We start from the raw sequence: 15,116 nt of genomic DNA on the forward strand, positions 1-15,116 counted from the left end.
CACACTGGTCCTCAACAGAAACAGACAGGCGGGATTTGAGAAGAGAAGGAAGATGAGGCGAGCATTTATCATTGATCCCTGAGTGATCAGAATCTTGTTCTTATCAGGCATTTGTGTAGCCAGGCATTTTGTGTCTGCTATCTTACTTGGTTTCAGGGAAGATAAGGAGGTTGGTGATGGGCCTCCTGTTTAATAGATGAAGATACTGAGGGTCTGAAAGGGTCAATTAAATTGCTCAGAGCCCCAAATAGCAGTTGATTGGAGCTGAATTCTGTCTGTCTGACTCCTGATTAACAATCAGGTGTTTTTTTTTTTTGAATTTATGCTTTAAAAAATGAATTATGTATATATACTTTATAAGTATGTCTGGATTCAGAATTCCAAAGAAAGTACCTCCTGCCCACAGGAGGAGGAATTGTTCACGGTGGCTCTCGGAAACCTGGCTGAGACTCTTCCCCTGGGGGCTCAGGGGAGGACCGTCCTTGGTGGCGGTCCCTGTATGTTCTCTCAGACGGGTGACTTGGGAAACTTGTGGACAGCTTGGCTCGGGAACAGAGGAGGCTCTGAGCTGTCCTTGAAGGAATGGGGTCCAGTGCCTGCAGGCGGGGCAGGCCTTCTTAGGTGGACACCCAACACTGTGTGGTCACTGGTTTTTTTTTTTGAATTTACAGGAAATTGGTGCACATAAAGATGAACTCAGCTTTGAACAGTTCCACCTCTTCTATAAAAAACTTATGTTTGAGCAGCAGAAATCGGTAAGAGGAATCCTGAGCAAAGGGTCAGATGATGCTCTCTCTCCTGTTTTGAAGCCTGGCTTGTGTCTGAAAAAACCCTCAGGAAGTATCTGACCTCCCATTTGGTCAAGGAAACATAAGATGGGAATGACAGTGACATACATTTTCATTTATTAGGTTGGCAAAAAGAGTGAACTGTGGGGGAGCTACAGGGAAAGGGGCAGGGTGGGGGCTTGAGGCCTGCGTCCCTTTTGGTGGGGTGTGAACCTAATCTGAGCCTATGAAGGTACAGAGTGCAACGACTACTGTCTTATCTCATTCTGGAAGGAAATTAGCAAATTATTCATAGCAGCCGGCTCTGCGCTGAGGGGTCACGTGTGTTTCTTATTTTAACACTTTTATTCCTATTTTTTATGTGGACTTATTTTTTCATGAAAACAGTAGACTTTTAAAATTAAGATGCACGTACATTTTGACCTGAAAGTGGCATTTTGGAGACTGTTTTGCAGGAATGAGGGCACTGGACTAAGGATGTAGTCCAGATGTTTATGTAGCTTTTCTTATGCTGCCAACATACCTGGGAGTCTTCTGAATGCCTCTCGGAAGAGGAGTAGCCTGTTGACTCATGGCTCCTCCACACATGTGCCTTTAAGCGGCTGATGACAGTTCTGTTTCTCCTAGCCTGGGAGGATGCTGGTGCTGACCTGTGGGGAGGGCAGGGAGCTAGGTCTGCTTTATGAAAGCATGGCCCACCACAGCACTCCAATGTCTGTTTGCATGCAGGTTCATGAGCCAGGAGAGAGTGAGGAAGAATACGTAACTCCCACCGAATGTTGATTTCATCCGTGTGCTGGAGGGGTTGGGAGGGTGGGCAGGAGGAGAAATTAACTCTTCTTTGAACATTATTTCCTCTGACTGGTTCCAAGTTGCAGGTTACTTTGGTAATAAAAATGCCCTGTAAAGCATCAAGTTGAAAGAGGGGGCTGTTCGGGGCAATGCCATTCCGCAGCCAGGGGGTGGCACATGTTTAATGGAGCTCTTGCTTTTACAGCTGGAAAGGGCTTTGCAGACTGTAGAGGGGTTTCCAGAGGGAGCTTCCAGGGAGCGGGGTGCACATGGGACTTGGAACCAGTGGGATCTGGTTTTTCCCGCCACCTAGCTGTGTGATCTTGGACAAGTCCCCGACTGCACCGAATCTCAGTCTTCTCTTCTGTGCAATGGAGGTGATGAGTCCCATCCCACAGGGCACTGGGAGGGTCCATGTAGGAGACCAGGAGTTTCAAGTGCCGGTGTGAATTTTATTAGATTATTATTATTGATTGTCTTCTGCATGCAGGGCAGGCTGACTATGCAGTGGGTACCTATTAGCCACGGAACTTCACAAGAGGTGGAGAAAGGGGAGAAGCCTTCCCTCTCTGCCTAGACTGGGGAAGACTCATATTTTATGGAGTAAGAAATTCAATTGCCATGTATTCACTTTTCACACATATAATAATTCATTATTGTTTTGCTAAATAAGAGGAGAAAGATTATAGGCTCTGGAGCTGGGGGAAGTGGATTCTACCCCAGTTTGATCTCTAACTGACCCGAGTGATGCTGGGGGAAGCCATCTTTATTCCCTGATGCAGCTTCTGCATCAAAATGAAGATATTAAATCAGATCAAAGGTTTCAAACTTCTAAAACTGTAGAAGTCCTCCTTTAAATATGAGACCTGAATAACAACAACAAAACTGCATGTTTCATAAAAGCTGATCACAATACTCTTTTAGGTCAGAATCTATTACTTTTATCCATAGTTCTTGAGGGTAACAAAAGTGTTTTGATGGTGACGTGCACGTGAAATCCTGGCGATGACCCTTGCTGCCTTATGCACTTGACAGTGTCTGTGATAATTTGCCTTGAAAGTTCAGGACGCTGTCCCATTGGATTAATGGCAAAGCTTGAGAATTGGTAGGTCTGTCAAAGGCTGCTCCCCCTGCCTGCACAGGTGGGGGCCTCCTCGGTGGGAAAATTGTACCTACATTGTTTTTTTGCAGTGCTGGGGATTGAACCCAGGGCTTGGCACAAGCCTACCCTGCCCTCTATCACTAGGCTATATATCCCCAGCCCAAGATATATTTCACCTATAATATGGGTTCTGTTTTTTATTTAAAAAAATTTTGGAGGAGTTACCCTGGATTGACCTCAGGGGCATTCGACCACGAGCCACATCCCCAGCCCTATTTTGTATTTTATCTAGAGATAGGGTCTCACTGAGTGGCTTAGTGCCTTGCTGTTGCTGAGGCTGGCTTGGAACTGATCCTCCTGCCTCAGCCTCCTGAGCTGCTGGGATTACAGGTGTGCACCACTCTGCGCCTGGCTGTATGGGTTCTTTTTAAAGCATGTGTCAGAGAGAAGAAATTTGAGTTTTGCAGGATCCCTGAACCTCCAGGAGTATCCCTGGGTGGGACTTTGGGGAAATTTGAACTCTGCCCAAGGTTGCCCCTTGGTGGCCAGAATGCCACATTGAGCCTGCATCTGATTGAACTTATCCTGTCCAGTGGCTTAAATATTTTAAAAATCAAGCTTTTGTTTAAAGGTTGGGAGAGCATATATTAAAATCCAAATTTTTGGGCATCCTTAAAGAAATCGAGATCCATCTAAAAATGGGTCCACAGCTCCCCGAGGTGGTCAGCAAAAGGGAGGAATGTGTCCCGTTCCTGCTTGTCCCAGCCCTGCCCAGCTCTCTACTCATTCATGTTGCCTGCCAGGCCACAGCAGTTCTGGGTCTTACATGGGAGGATATAAAGCTCCTCTGCTGCAGTTGCAAACTCAGTGGTTTAGAATTTGAATGACCAAGCCCCCAGCTGTGTAAACAGTGTTGGGCTGGTGGAGGGCTCCTTGCCCCTCCCCTAATCTGCTAGCAGACTGTCCGATTCTGAGCTGGCTTGAAGCACCTGGCAGAGAAAGGCAATAGCTTCCTGACCGAGTGGGGAGCGGGTATTATTGGATTTCTCAGGTGCCTTGGAAAGACAGAGCTGTCCTGATGACTCATGAGCCTCAGATTTGAAACTGGGGAGTGGGTTTATGCTAATCAGTAGCCAAATGCCAGGGTCTTTCCTGGCTCCAGGAAGCCTCTGCGTCCAGTGGCACCTCCTCCGCCATCCGTGTCTCTCATGCACAGAATGTGGTGGAGCTCCTGAGCCCTATCAACAGGAACAGGAAGGATGGGAAGGTGGGGCAGTCCCCAGGGGTGTCACACTGTGCTGTCTCCAGGTGTCTGGGTTTGCAGAGCCCCAGACCACCAAGCCTTCAGTTCAGCACCAGCTTGACCTGGTGACCCAAGTGCCAAGTGAGCCCAAAGAGCCGCTGGCAAAGCCACCCCCCATTTACAGCTGTGCCAGGAAAGGAAGTACTTCTGCATTTGTCTGAAAGAGTGGCCCTTAGCTTTTGGGGGTGAACTACTTCTCTGGGATGCTGATGGAAGATATGGATCATCTTTCCAGAAGAAAAATAACACACCTGTGTACACTGATGTGGACCCTCCCCTTGCTTCCCCAGCCTGTGGGCTGCCTCTGGACTGTCAGCGATATTCCTCATCCTCACAATTCCAGGTAGTTTGGCAAGAGGACCCAGGTGGCCTGGTCGCTGTTTTATATCATTGGTGTTAGTCACAGGTCAGTGGCTGCATTTCCATTTTTGTCCAGAAAAATTACTCAAATACTTACACAATTGCAGTGTCCAGACACAGACAAGGGCTGTGTGTGTGCGCGCATTTGTGTGTCCAGTGCTCAGCAGATGAGCTGGTGTGAGTAGAAGCAGGAGGAAGGTGCCCATGTCACAGGCCGGTAGAGCAGAACTGAAGCCGTCTGGCCTTTCTTCCTGCCCTTGGATTTGAAGACAAGAAATACCATCTTTGAAACACTGAGGATTTGAAATGTAGCGATGCTGGGAGGGAAGGTGGCATGGTCCAGTGGGGCTGCCCAGCAGGTTCGATGTTTTGAGAGTGATTGTCTGAATCTGGGAGCGCATGTGCAAATCTCATGCTGGGATTTGGTTCCAGAAAGATGGCCTGTGGGAATGCTGGTTCGTGGGCCAGGTTGGACATGTGAACGCACAGGGGCCTCCTTATAAGACTGGTGTGAGAGCAAGTTGACTGACACGTATCGTGAAATAAAATGTGGCTTTTCAAACCAGTGAAGTGGGCTGCTTGAGGTTGCAGAATCGTGCGTGAAGCAGGAGACAGCAGCTGGAAGTTGCGGGAGACGCCGGTGATGTGCTAAAGTGCTAAAGATCTAGGTAGATGAACACCTGTAGACCAAGCTCCGAGAGGAAGCCGATCTGATCACGAAGAGCGGTCGCTTCTCGGGAGGACTGAGAGGGAGGGAGACTTCTCCCTTTTGCTCCAGAAGTTTCTGTTCCATCTAAATGGTTACAGCTAACATGGATTCCCGTGGTGATATTTTAACAAGTCTTTTTGTTGGCATCGTGTGACTTGTCCAATATCATTTTGTGTATGTTTTCCTTTTCAGATTCTTGACGAATTCAAGAAGGACTCTGCGGTGTTCATCCTGGGGTGAGGCACCTCTATATGTCATTGCTTTTCAGGTTAGCTCTGCCTTGGGTGCAGCTGGCCTTTGTGAAGGGATACCACTGTGCCATTACTGATCTCTAGGGACAGGGTCCCTGGCAGGGGACCGGCCAGCCCGAGCAGGTGGCATGGGAGAGGGGCCACAGCAACGGGGTGGAGAGTGTTGGGTGGATGGTCCAAAAGGCTCTACAAAGAAGCCTGTTTGCCTCGGGGTTCCTTCCTAGAGTGTGCTTCCTGGACTTGACAAGTTAGCAGGGTTCCTACAGAAGCTAAAGTGAGGTTAATGGAGATTCCTGGTTAAGCAGGTTGCACTGAATTAAAGTGGGTGAAGCGTGTAGAGTGCCTCCTGGTGCCGGGCACGTGGTGAGGACTCAGGCCTATGGTGAGAGCATTATCCAAAGTCAGTGCTGCAGGACTCTCAGGACTTTCTGTGCCTCAGGAGTCCCCAGGTGGGGGATTTGTCAGGGGTCTTGCAGGAGTCCCCAGGTGGGGGATTTGTCAGGGGTCTTGTGTTTCCCAAGCCTGTCTGACCGGAAGCGTTTGCCATGGAGTGAAGTGGCACCTCAAATATGGCCTGTGGGGCACCGACAGTCCTCAGTGAGGAGTGACTTTCCCTCTGTCACTCTCTAAACTAGAGCCCCAAGATACCAATGGATGTGTCAAATGAGTGGACTTTCAGAGTTTGGGTGGAAGGGTTAGTGTGAGGCCCGCAGACTGCATGGGAATGTGTTTGTAACGAGCAGCAGACTTGTGACTCTTGGCGTTGGTAAGGGGAGCGGCTCCAGCATGTTAGGTCTCCCATGTAGTGTAAGTCCAGCTCTTTCCCACCCTCTGGAATGTGCTTCCCTGGAAACCAGCAGAGGCTTGTGCCCATTCAGTGAGGTTCTGGGCTTCTGGTAGCTGCAAACGTCCTCTCTTGGAAGCGGCTGTCCACAGCCTGCTGGGGAGGGGGTCCTGCCTGGGTTCAGAGTGAAGGAAGGGTCTCCAGAGCGAGGGCCCCTGCTGGCTCCCTGGCAGAGTCCTGCACACTGCAGCTGCTTTTCAGAGCCCCTGAGGGCTCGGCACACTCTGGGCTGTGGCTCTGAGGAGGCCCCAGGCTCTGGTGCGTTTGCTCCTCTAGCATCAGCTCCTGCTATAAATGGGCTCCACATGTGGCCCTGTCCAGCAGCGGCTGTGCACACTGTAGCCCTGAGGTCCTGCCCTCCCTGCCTCCTGGCCCCCACCCTCCCCTCTGGAATCATCACCCGCCCTCTTGCTTGGGCCCCTGCTGGACACTTTCCATCTCCATCCCACTCACCCCTCCTCCCTCTCTGGATCAATGCCTCTCCTCCAGGAGGCCTCCCTGACCCTCCAGGTCTGGGTGGGGCCCTCTGGGCTCTCCCCCGGGCAGCCCCTTCCTGCCTCATCTCTCTTGCTTGGTTCCTCTGTCTTCCCTGTGGCCATACTTCATACTTCATCCCCAGACCTTGGATGGCACTGGGAATGGCCAAATGCAGAGTCCAGGCTCCACTTTCTGAGATTCTGGTGTTAGGGCCCCTCCTTGAGACCTCCTAGGTCAAGGACTCTGCCATTCACTTGCATCATCTGGGGGCCAGCCTGGTACCTGGCAGAGTGGGGGCTGGGCACTCTGGGTGGAGCGGGGCCCCCTGTTGATATTTCTCTCTCTAATGTGCTCTCTTTCCCTGAGGGCAGCAACACTGACCGGCCGGATGCCTCTGCCGTCTACCTGCAGGACTTCCAGAGGTTTCTCTTACATGAGCAGCAGGTGAGAGAATGGCAAGGGTACTGAGACTGGGGGTGCCTTCAGGGGACACCGTGTCCACCTCGCCTCTGACTGTTATAGAACAGCAGTAGCCTCTCTGACCGTGGTGCCTCGTGCTTCAGGCTGGTGTTGAAAGCTCTGTGACTGGTGGTGACCTGGGGTCTGAAGTCTCCCTAGATACTCAGCCTTGGGCAGGGCGCTCAGCCTCTCGACCCATTTACCCTTGGTAAATAGGGATGAGAGCTCACACTGCTCTGAACTGTGGGGGGTCAGAGAAGATTGCAGCAGGGGTGTGTGCGTGTGTGTGTGTGTGTGTGTGTGTGTGTGTGTGTGTGTACACAAGTATAGTTGCATGATCTTAAAATTTCTCTTTATATTACTGGAGTCTCATTGATGTTTTCCCTTATCTATTTGACTTCTTTATCTTTTTGAATAGACTTTATAGTTTTAGAACTGTTTAAGGTTCACGACAAAATGAAGTTCATTTACGTAAAAATACTGAGTTGCCAGATATTTCAAACATACACAGAAGTAGATCGTGAACCACGCGTCTCCATTACTCAGACTTAGAATTAGGAACATCTTACCAGTTTTATTTCACCTCCCTCCCATCTCCACCAGTCTCCCTGACCTGCCCCCTTCTCCTTTCCTTTGCTGTACTTTGTGGCCTGGATTTTGTAGCCTTTGACTTATAAATGCTTCAGTAGCTCTCTTTGCACAGAAGGGGACTTGTTTTTAAAAGCCACAGCCACAGTCCTCCTATTTCACCTGACCCAGTGAGCGGTTTCTTGGTGTCTGCCACCCAGTACCCTGCCCGGGTTTGGGTTTCGTTGATGGTAGAGAGGCTAATGACAGGAGGGAGGCACGTTTTGCATAACGGCCCAGGCAGTGGCGGCAGGTCCCTGGTGCTCTGGGTCATGGTGAAAGGACTTTGATGGGCGTTGTGCCCATCATACCCTGCTTATGTAGGGCCCAGGGAAAGTGACGGAGGGTAGGCTAAGACAGAGGGGAAGTTAAAAGGAAGGGGGAAAATTAATTCTGTTGGGCACAGTTACTTGTGAGATTCTGTGCTCTTCTTTGCTTGGATTGTTCAGTTTTGCAGGGAACTATTGGAGTTAAGTTGATACAATTACTGATACCAGTAGCCAGGATGTTCCAGAACTTCCCAGTAGGCTGACTTGGGTGTAGATTTAGCCCCACCTAGTGGTTACCTACTGTATTGCAGGATTCCCCCAGTGGGCCCCAGCGGCTGGGTGCCCTTAGAGCTTAGGGTCATAGGGCCAGGAGAAAAGGGCAGGGGTGCTCTGTGCACCTGGGGAGCTGTGACATTTGTTTGGGATGGTGGTGCTCATATAAAATGGCTACTGTAGTACTTTGTGCAAATTATTACAACTTTTCTGGAAACCATTTGGCTATGTGCTGTTAAGATGAAAACACTGAACCAAGATGCGTACAGTTTGATTCAATAGTTGCCCTCCTAGGCACATGTCCCGAGGAAATAACAGCAGTATTCTAGTAGGAATGGAAACGGGGAGCTCATCCACATTTCTGGCAGGGACCTAAGTATAGCCAGCCCTGGGTGTTACTCCACAAAAAGGGGTTGAAGTTCAGCCCCTAGAGCCCCTGGGCCTGGGTTTGGTTTCAGGTTCCCCATTAGGTCCCGTTATTTAACGACAGAGGCCTCTGTTCCCTGTTTATGTTGCGTGGAGAGTATCACACACCCTCTGGAGTCCTGGTACATCCTGGATGAGTCACTCTGCTGAGTGAGCTCAGCACAGGCCCCGGCAGAGCCAGTGCCCAGGGTGACTGCCAGCACCATTTATTTTTATTCTCGTCATCGTTCTTTGTCGTTTTCATTGTCGCAGGTGCTTAGTGCAGCCACCCACATCATGTAGATGCTTTTTTCCCACCTAGAACATTGAATTGTCGTCTCCCTCAGGCAGAGGTCTCTTTGTGCACAGCCAGTCCAGTGTCGGATTATATTTGCTAAGAACTGTGCCTTTTAATAAAATCAAATGCTTCGTGGGAATGGAAGGAAGGGAGCCAGGTCCGGCGTCTTTGGGACATCTGGGCCAGACTAGGGGTTGCCATCAGTATCCTACCCCTGAAGCTTCACATTGCCTATTCAGAGATCTACGGACCACATGGAGATGAACTCGCTGCTCCTAGCCTCCGCTGTCTGTGCACAGATCCCAGCGGATTTGCATGAGGCCACGGCAGGGCTTGTTGTGGTTTTGCACCCCATGCCAGCGAGGCAGGTCTTCGCCACGCCATTTGCACCTGTGCTTCAGCTTTTTGTCTTTCCTGACACCCTCCTCTGACCCTTCCCACCCAACCACACTCACATCTGCCAGCACATTTGCTTTTATTATCCATAAGGACAGAGGTTTTAGGATATCTGAAATCCACAGTCAAAGCTGGAGTGTGTGCCACAGTTCATTCCTTTTGCCTGTGAATGTTCGGGGCTTGGGGGTTTGGGGGTGTGGAGAGGAAAACGGAGTGACCATATGCGATGTGTTCTTTTCCTAAAGGACTTTGGAATCCCAAGACTGCAGAAGCTGTTTTGGAACTGGCTGGGTATATTCCGGGCCTTAGCCATCTCTGAGCAGCCTTGCTTGGCTGACCCCCTGAAAAGAGGGCATGATCAGATTCTATTTCCTCTCCAAAGTTTAGTTACTTGGAAACTGGACTCTGCCACTTATGAGCCCTGTGGACTTGGGGTCATTTTTTAATGGTCCTGGGCTTCTGTGTTCTGTCTCTAAAATGACAGTAATAGTACAGGACTTGCAGCCTTGTATGGGCTGAAGATAGCCATTGGGGATGGTAATTGTTTGTACAAACTGTCATGAATTGAGTGTGTGCCAGGTGCCATGTTAAGCCCATAACCTTCTTCTATGTAGTCCCTTGCCGAAGCATGCAGCAGACACTATTATTATAATTTCAGTTTCATGAATGTGGACACACAAAGAGGGCATATATCTTGCCTCAGGTTGCCCTTGTGGAAGGAGAGGACGAGCCGGGCAGGTAACCCTGGCAGGCTGACATAACTGCCATGCTCCTTGGCTGCTTCATACCAACCAATGGAGTAGACAATTGCAGGGCATGCATAGGCAACCAGCTTATGGGCCAAGTGTAACCCTCTTCTTGTTTTTGCAAATAAAGTTTTATTGGAACATAGCCGCACCTATGTGCCTGCATATTGTCTGTGGCTGTGTTTGCATAGGCAGTGGCTGAATTATCACCCTGTGGCCTGCAGAGCCTAAAATATTTGTTCTTGGGTCCTTTATAGAGTCTATTTGCTGACCCCTGGCCAAGGCCTTGAAATGTGGCCCCTGATGGCCAAGGATGGCCAAGGAATTCAGAATTGGTCAATAGTTTGGTCTTTGCAACTGGATAGACCCTGAGTGGTGAGGAGTTTTGTCAGTTGTCATTTTGGCGATTTCTTGTTCTGTCATTTCCAGGAGCTGTGGGCTCAGGATCTGAACAAGGTCCGGGAGCGGATGACCAAGTTCATCGACGACACAGTGAGGGAAACTGCCGAACCCTTCTTGTTTGTGGATGAGGTGAGTGGGGGGCTCGCTGCTGCGTGGGCACGGCTGGCTGTGCCTGTGTCCTCCAGGGTTTGTTTCCTGGGTGTCTTCCCTCGGAGGGCACTGCCGTCAGCGGCCCCGGGTCCCTCTGTCTCTGGGGGGCTCCCCAGGTTTGGGGTTGTTCCTGCCTTTCCTTTCTGTGCCTGTTCCCTGTGTGGCTGTATGATCTGCCACTGGAGGGTGCCACCAGAAAGACACGTCACTGTGAACAAGATTGAAAAGTGTGGCTGGGGCAGAGATGGCTGTGTCCACCTTGCTCAGGGCAGCAGGGGAGGCCCGAGACGGGGAGGGTGGGGGAGGCTGCTCCCAGGTAGAGTGCAGCCCGGGTCACTTGGGCTTCTGATTTTTTTTTAATTTTAAGGAGTTAGGTGTTGGGATAGGAAGTGTCCTGCCTTTGGGTGTTGTGATTCAGGGAACATTCTGGGTTTTCAGTTGGGTTGTGAGTTCACAGACGTTTGTTACTGTAATGACGGAAAATTTCTGTGTAGGAAGAAAACGTTGTGGGATAAACATTAAAAAAAGAAAACATTGCTGGGAGCAGGAAGCCCAGCTTGGCTGTGGCCTTATGCCATCTGAGGCGGTGTGTTGAGACTCCGGGAAGCCATGTGTGGGTGCCTGTGTCAGAGCTGCCCTCTCCCCATGTGGGCACAGAGCAGAAACAGCCAGATGGGGTCCTCAAGCCACGGCTCTGCCTCTGTGTCTCTTTCAGTTCCTCACGTACCTGTTTTCACGAGAAAACAGTATCTGGGATGAGAAGTACGACGTGGTGGACATGCAGGACATGAATAACCCCTTGTCACACTACTGGATCTCCTCGTCCCACAACACGTGAGCTTCCTGCCAGCCTAGTGGGCCGAGGGCCAAGGGGCCAAGCCGCCGGTGCCCCAGGGGGCTGCCCTGGCAAGGCCTGTCACACAGGGTAGAGAGGGAGTGCCAGTTGCTCACACTGGAATGTGCAGAAGCTTCTGGAAGGGGTGGGGGACACAGCTTCCTCTCTAAGTTGGTGTTGGAGTAATAATCCTTTGTCAATGGCCCTAAACCCTAAGTCAGCAAACCTGCCTTTCTGCAAGTTGGGCGTCTCAGTGGACATAGCAAAGCAATTCAGTTGGCCGTTGACTGGTATTTATGGAGCGTCTGCTCTGGGCCAGGCCCTGTCCCTGGGGGGTGCAGAGAGAGAAAAGAAAGGTGGGTAGGATGGGAGACAAGGAAGGTACACCGAGTTCTGGTAGTGCTTGCCTTTGAGGGTGAGGGTGCAGTCCTGGGCTCTCAGGCACCCGAGAGTGGTAGGCTGTGCTCGCTCAAGTGTCACTGCGGGGGGTGTGGGGGGCACTGAGAAAAGGCCTGGGGGTACATCATCCTCTCAGTATCTCAGAGAGTGAAGTATTTCAGGGGAAAATCAACTCCATGGTTCTGTCTTCCCTGCCCTGTCCATTCTTGTCAGAGTGGGTTTTCCCAAACGTAGGAGACAGTAAAGGGAAAACCCACAGTCCCTTGACACGTGGGGGGCTGTGGTGAGGAGTGTATGAGTGTCCCTGTGGACATTTGGTGGGTGTGGATCACAGCAATGAATGCCACCAGCTGCTACTGGGCACCTACTCCGTGCTGCCTGCAGCCCTGAGAGCGTGCTGAGGGCCAGCACTGCTGATAGCCAGGCCCAGTGGGCGGCCGTGGGTCCTTGATTTATCATCTGCTCTTTCTCACTCCCGACACCCTTTGACCAAGTTCTAGAAAGAACACGCCATCCCAGGCTCTGGGTTGCCAGGGGCCATCATTCTCTTCTGGCAGGTGGCCTATGTCTAAGTTAGTGACCAGTGCAGCCCGGGGACTGTGTGTCTGACCAGGCTTGGTTCAGGCATTTCTGAACAGGGAGAACTCGGGGCTGTGGGGACTTGGGCTCTGATGTTCCCTGAGGACACCTTGAGGTGCATAGCTGCCCTACGTGCTCCCTCCCCTCACAGCCACCCCGCCTCCCGTCTCAGGTACCTCACAGGTGACCAGCTGCGCAGTGAGTCGTCCCCGGAAGCGTACATTCGCTGCCTGCGTATGGGCTGCCGCTGCATCGAATGTGAGTAGCCTGTCCTGGAGGAGGTGGCACAGCTATTGGGGGCCACTGCCTCTCTAGCTGCTCGGAGCTTTTTGGGTTTAAAGGGCTGAATCGGAGACGGGCAGGACGGGCCGAGGGAGGCCTGGTGCCAGGAGTACCTGTAGTGAAGTACCCTGGAAGACACCTGTCTGTCCCTGAGTCAAGGAGTGACTGCTCAAGCCTCACCCAGAATGCTTTGGGGCACCCAGAGAGTGTCCCAACAGAGTGGGAGGCTGGGCCACCCTCTCTTTTTAAGAGAAGGCAAGTAAATGCCTTCTACTTCTAGCACTGGTTCCCAGTGTGCCCAGGCACCGCGTCTCACCATCACTGGGGCATTCGTGAGCATCTGTGGAAAGGACAAGCAGGGCGTCCATGGCTGGGCCTATGGCAGAGGCCTTAGTTCTGTCCTGCCTTCTTGTCATCTGTCTGGCTTTCTCCCTTCCAGCTTCACTTGATCTCAAAGGTTCCTAGGCAGATGTATTAGTCAGCTTCTGCTTAATGTCACAAAAGGCCTGTCATAATTAACTTATAAAGACAAAAGGTTTATTTTGGTTCACAGGGTGGGAGTCATTGCTTTGCAGCTCAGATGAAGCACATCATGGCGGGAAAGCATGGTGGAGCAAACCCTCTCACATCATGTGCTAGGAGGAGGAAAGGGCTTGGGTCCCACAGTCCCCTTCAAGGATATGCGCTCAGTGACCTGAAGATCTCCCCCTAGGCCACACCTCCTAAAGGCCCTGTCCCCTCTGATTAGCACTCCCCTCAAACCTGGGACCAAGCCTCTAACACTGCCGTGTTTGGGACAGCATAGCAGTGGATTTGGCTGAAAGAAGGCATAAACCGGGGGTTCCGATTCCAGTGTTACCAAAAACACTCACCATGGTATAAAGTTTAGTAGTAATTATTCTATAGATTCTCCCAAAAAGCAAATGTGAAAAAATAAAGTCAGAAGCTCTTAGCTTAGGTGAGGAGAGGGTTGAAAATTTGGGGGTTGCTCACCTCCATAGCCTGCTCTGTTTGAATATTTCACCTGAACCTTTGACAGCCTTTTCATGCCCTCTGTTACTTCCACTGACCGAGAGGCAAGCAAGGCTTCCCCAGGGGACGTGGGAAAAGCAGACACACTGTGGAGAGCTTATTTAAAAAGAGGCGTTGGGACTATTTCTCTTTGGAGAAGCATTGGGTTATATGAGTGAGTGGGTAACCCCGGGTACACGGTGGACCTCCGTGCTCTGGAGGGGGGGGTGCTCCTCGGAGTCCTGGTCCCTGGGCTACTGTGGGAGCAGCCCTGACCTTGCTGCCCTTGACCGGATGGCTGCTGCTGAGCTGCCCTGTTTCTCCCGTAGTGGACTGCTGGGACGGGCCTGATGGGAAGCCCATCATCTACCACGGCTGGACGCGGACCACCAAGATCAAGTTTGACGATGTCGTCCAGGCCATCAAAGACCATGCCTTCGTTGCCTCCAGGTCAGTTGGCCAGTTGCCTTTAAGGGAAAGTGGCTAGTGTGGGACAGACACACACACTGAACTTCCCACCCCCTCCTTCCCCAAACACTGGAGGTCTGCACCCCCTCTTGGCCAAAGTCGCTGCCAGGGGCTGGTGAGAGGTCCACGGTGGCCTCAGCGGCGTGATGGTCTCTTTGATGTTCCTGGCATGTAACAGCACCATGAAATGGGCGCTGGGATCTCTCTCGGAGTCTGAATCCCGCTCTGTTCATTAGCAACCTGATAGGCACTCACCGTTCACTGCTGTGGTTCCCACATCTTAAAAACAGAGGTGAAATTACGCGCACCTCACAGGGCGCAGTGAAGACTAGACACGGTGATATCTACCCAGTCCTCGCACTGTGTCTGAGTGTTTTTTCCTACCTGGTAGGTGAAAGAACAATCGAGGCTTGCTGTTGGAGAAAATGCCCATTCACTGAGGAACAGCTCTGCATATTTATAGAGCCGGGGGTGGTTTGACAGTTGTGACAGTTTAATGGTTGAAGGGTTTGACAGTTGGCATGGGGTGCTTTCTGATTGGTGGGTAAGGATCATGTGAACCAGCAGGGCTAGTCTGATTGGTGGGTAAGGATCATGTGAACCAGCAGGGCTAGTCTGATTGGTGGGTAAGGATCATGTGAACCAGCAGGGCTAGTCTGATTGGTGGGTAAGGATCATGTGAACCAGCAGGGCTCACCATTGGACGGCTCTTCTGGGGGGATGGGGAAATTAGTCTTTGGAGCCGGGGCGACTCCCAACAGAAGAAACCTTGAAATCGGTGCACACATAGTCTGCATTTCAACCTCTCCCCAAAGAGGCTCAGCCCTTGCTTGTGCTGACTTCCACTGTCCGTGAAGCCATGAAGGACCCCGAGTTAACAGAGATGGTGAA

At 51.2% G+C, this 15,116-nt stretch overlaps 1 protein-coding gene across 1 annotated transcript in view; it reads left to right on the top strand.

The window, feature by feature from the left end:
* The window catches only part of Plcg2 (phospholipase C gamma 2), a 122,114-nt gene that overhangs the window by 59,846 nt on the left and 47,152 nt on the right, over nucleotides 1–15,116 (top strand). The window contains exons 7-13 of the mRNA XM_076837622.2: nucleotides 672–755; nucleotides 5,247–5,290; nucleotides 6,998–7,070; nucleotides 10,529–10,630; nucleotides 11,367–11,485; nucleotides 12,637–12,722; nucleotides 14,087–14,207. Coding sequence (XP_076693737.1) covers nucleotides 672–755; nucleotides 5,247–5,290; nucleotides 6,998–7,070; nucleotides 10,529–10,630; nucleotides 11,367–11,485; nucleotides 12,637–12,722; nucleotides 14,087–14,207 — 629 coding nt within the window. The remainder of the gene's footprint in view (nucleotides 1–671; nucleotides 756–5,246; nucleotides 5,291–6,997; nucleotides 7,071–10,528; nucleotides 10,631–11,366; nucleotides 11,486–12,636; nucleotides 12,723–14,086; nucleotides 14,208–15,116) is intronic.

This window comes from Callospermophilus lateralis, chromosome 18, assembly GCF_048772815.1.
Source record: "Callospermophilus lateralis isolate mCalLat2 chromosome 18, mCalLat2.hap1, whole genome shotgun sequence".
Classification (NCBI taxonomy): domain Eukaryota; kingdom Metazoa; phylum Chordata; class Mammalia; order Rodentia; family Sciuridae; genus Callospermophilus; species Callospermophilus lateralis.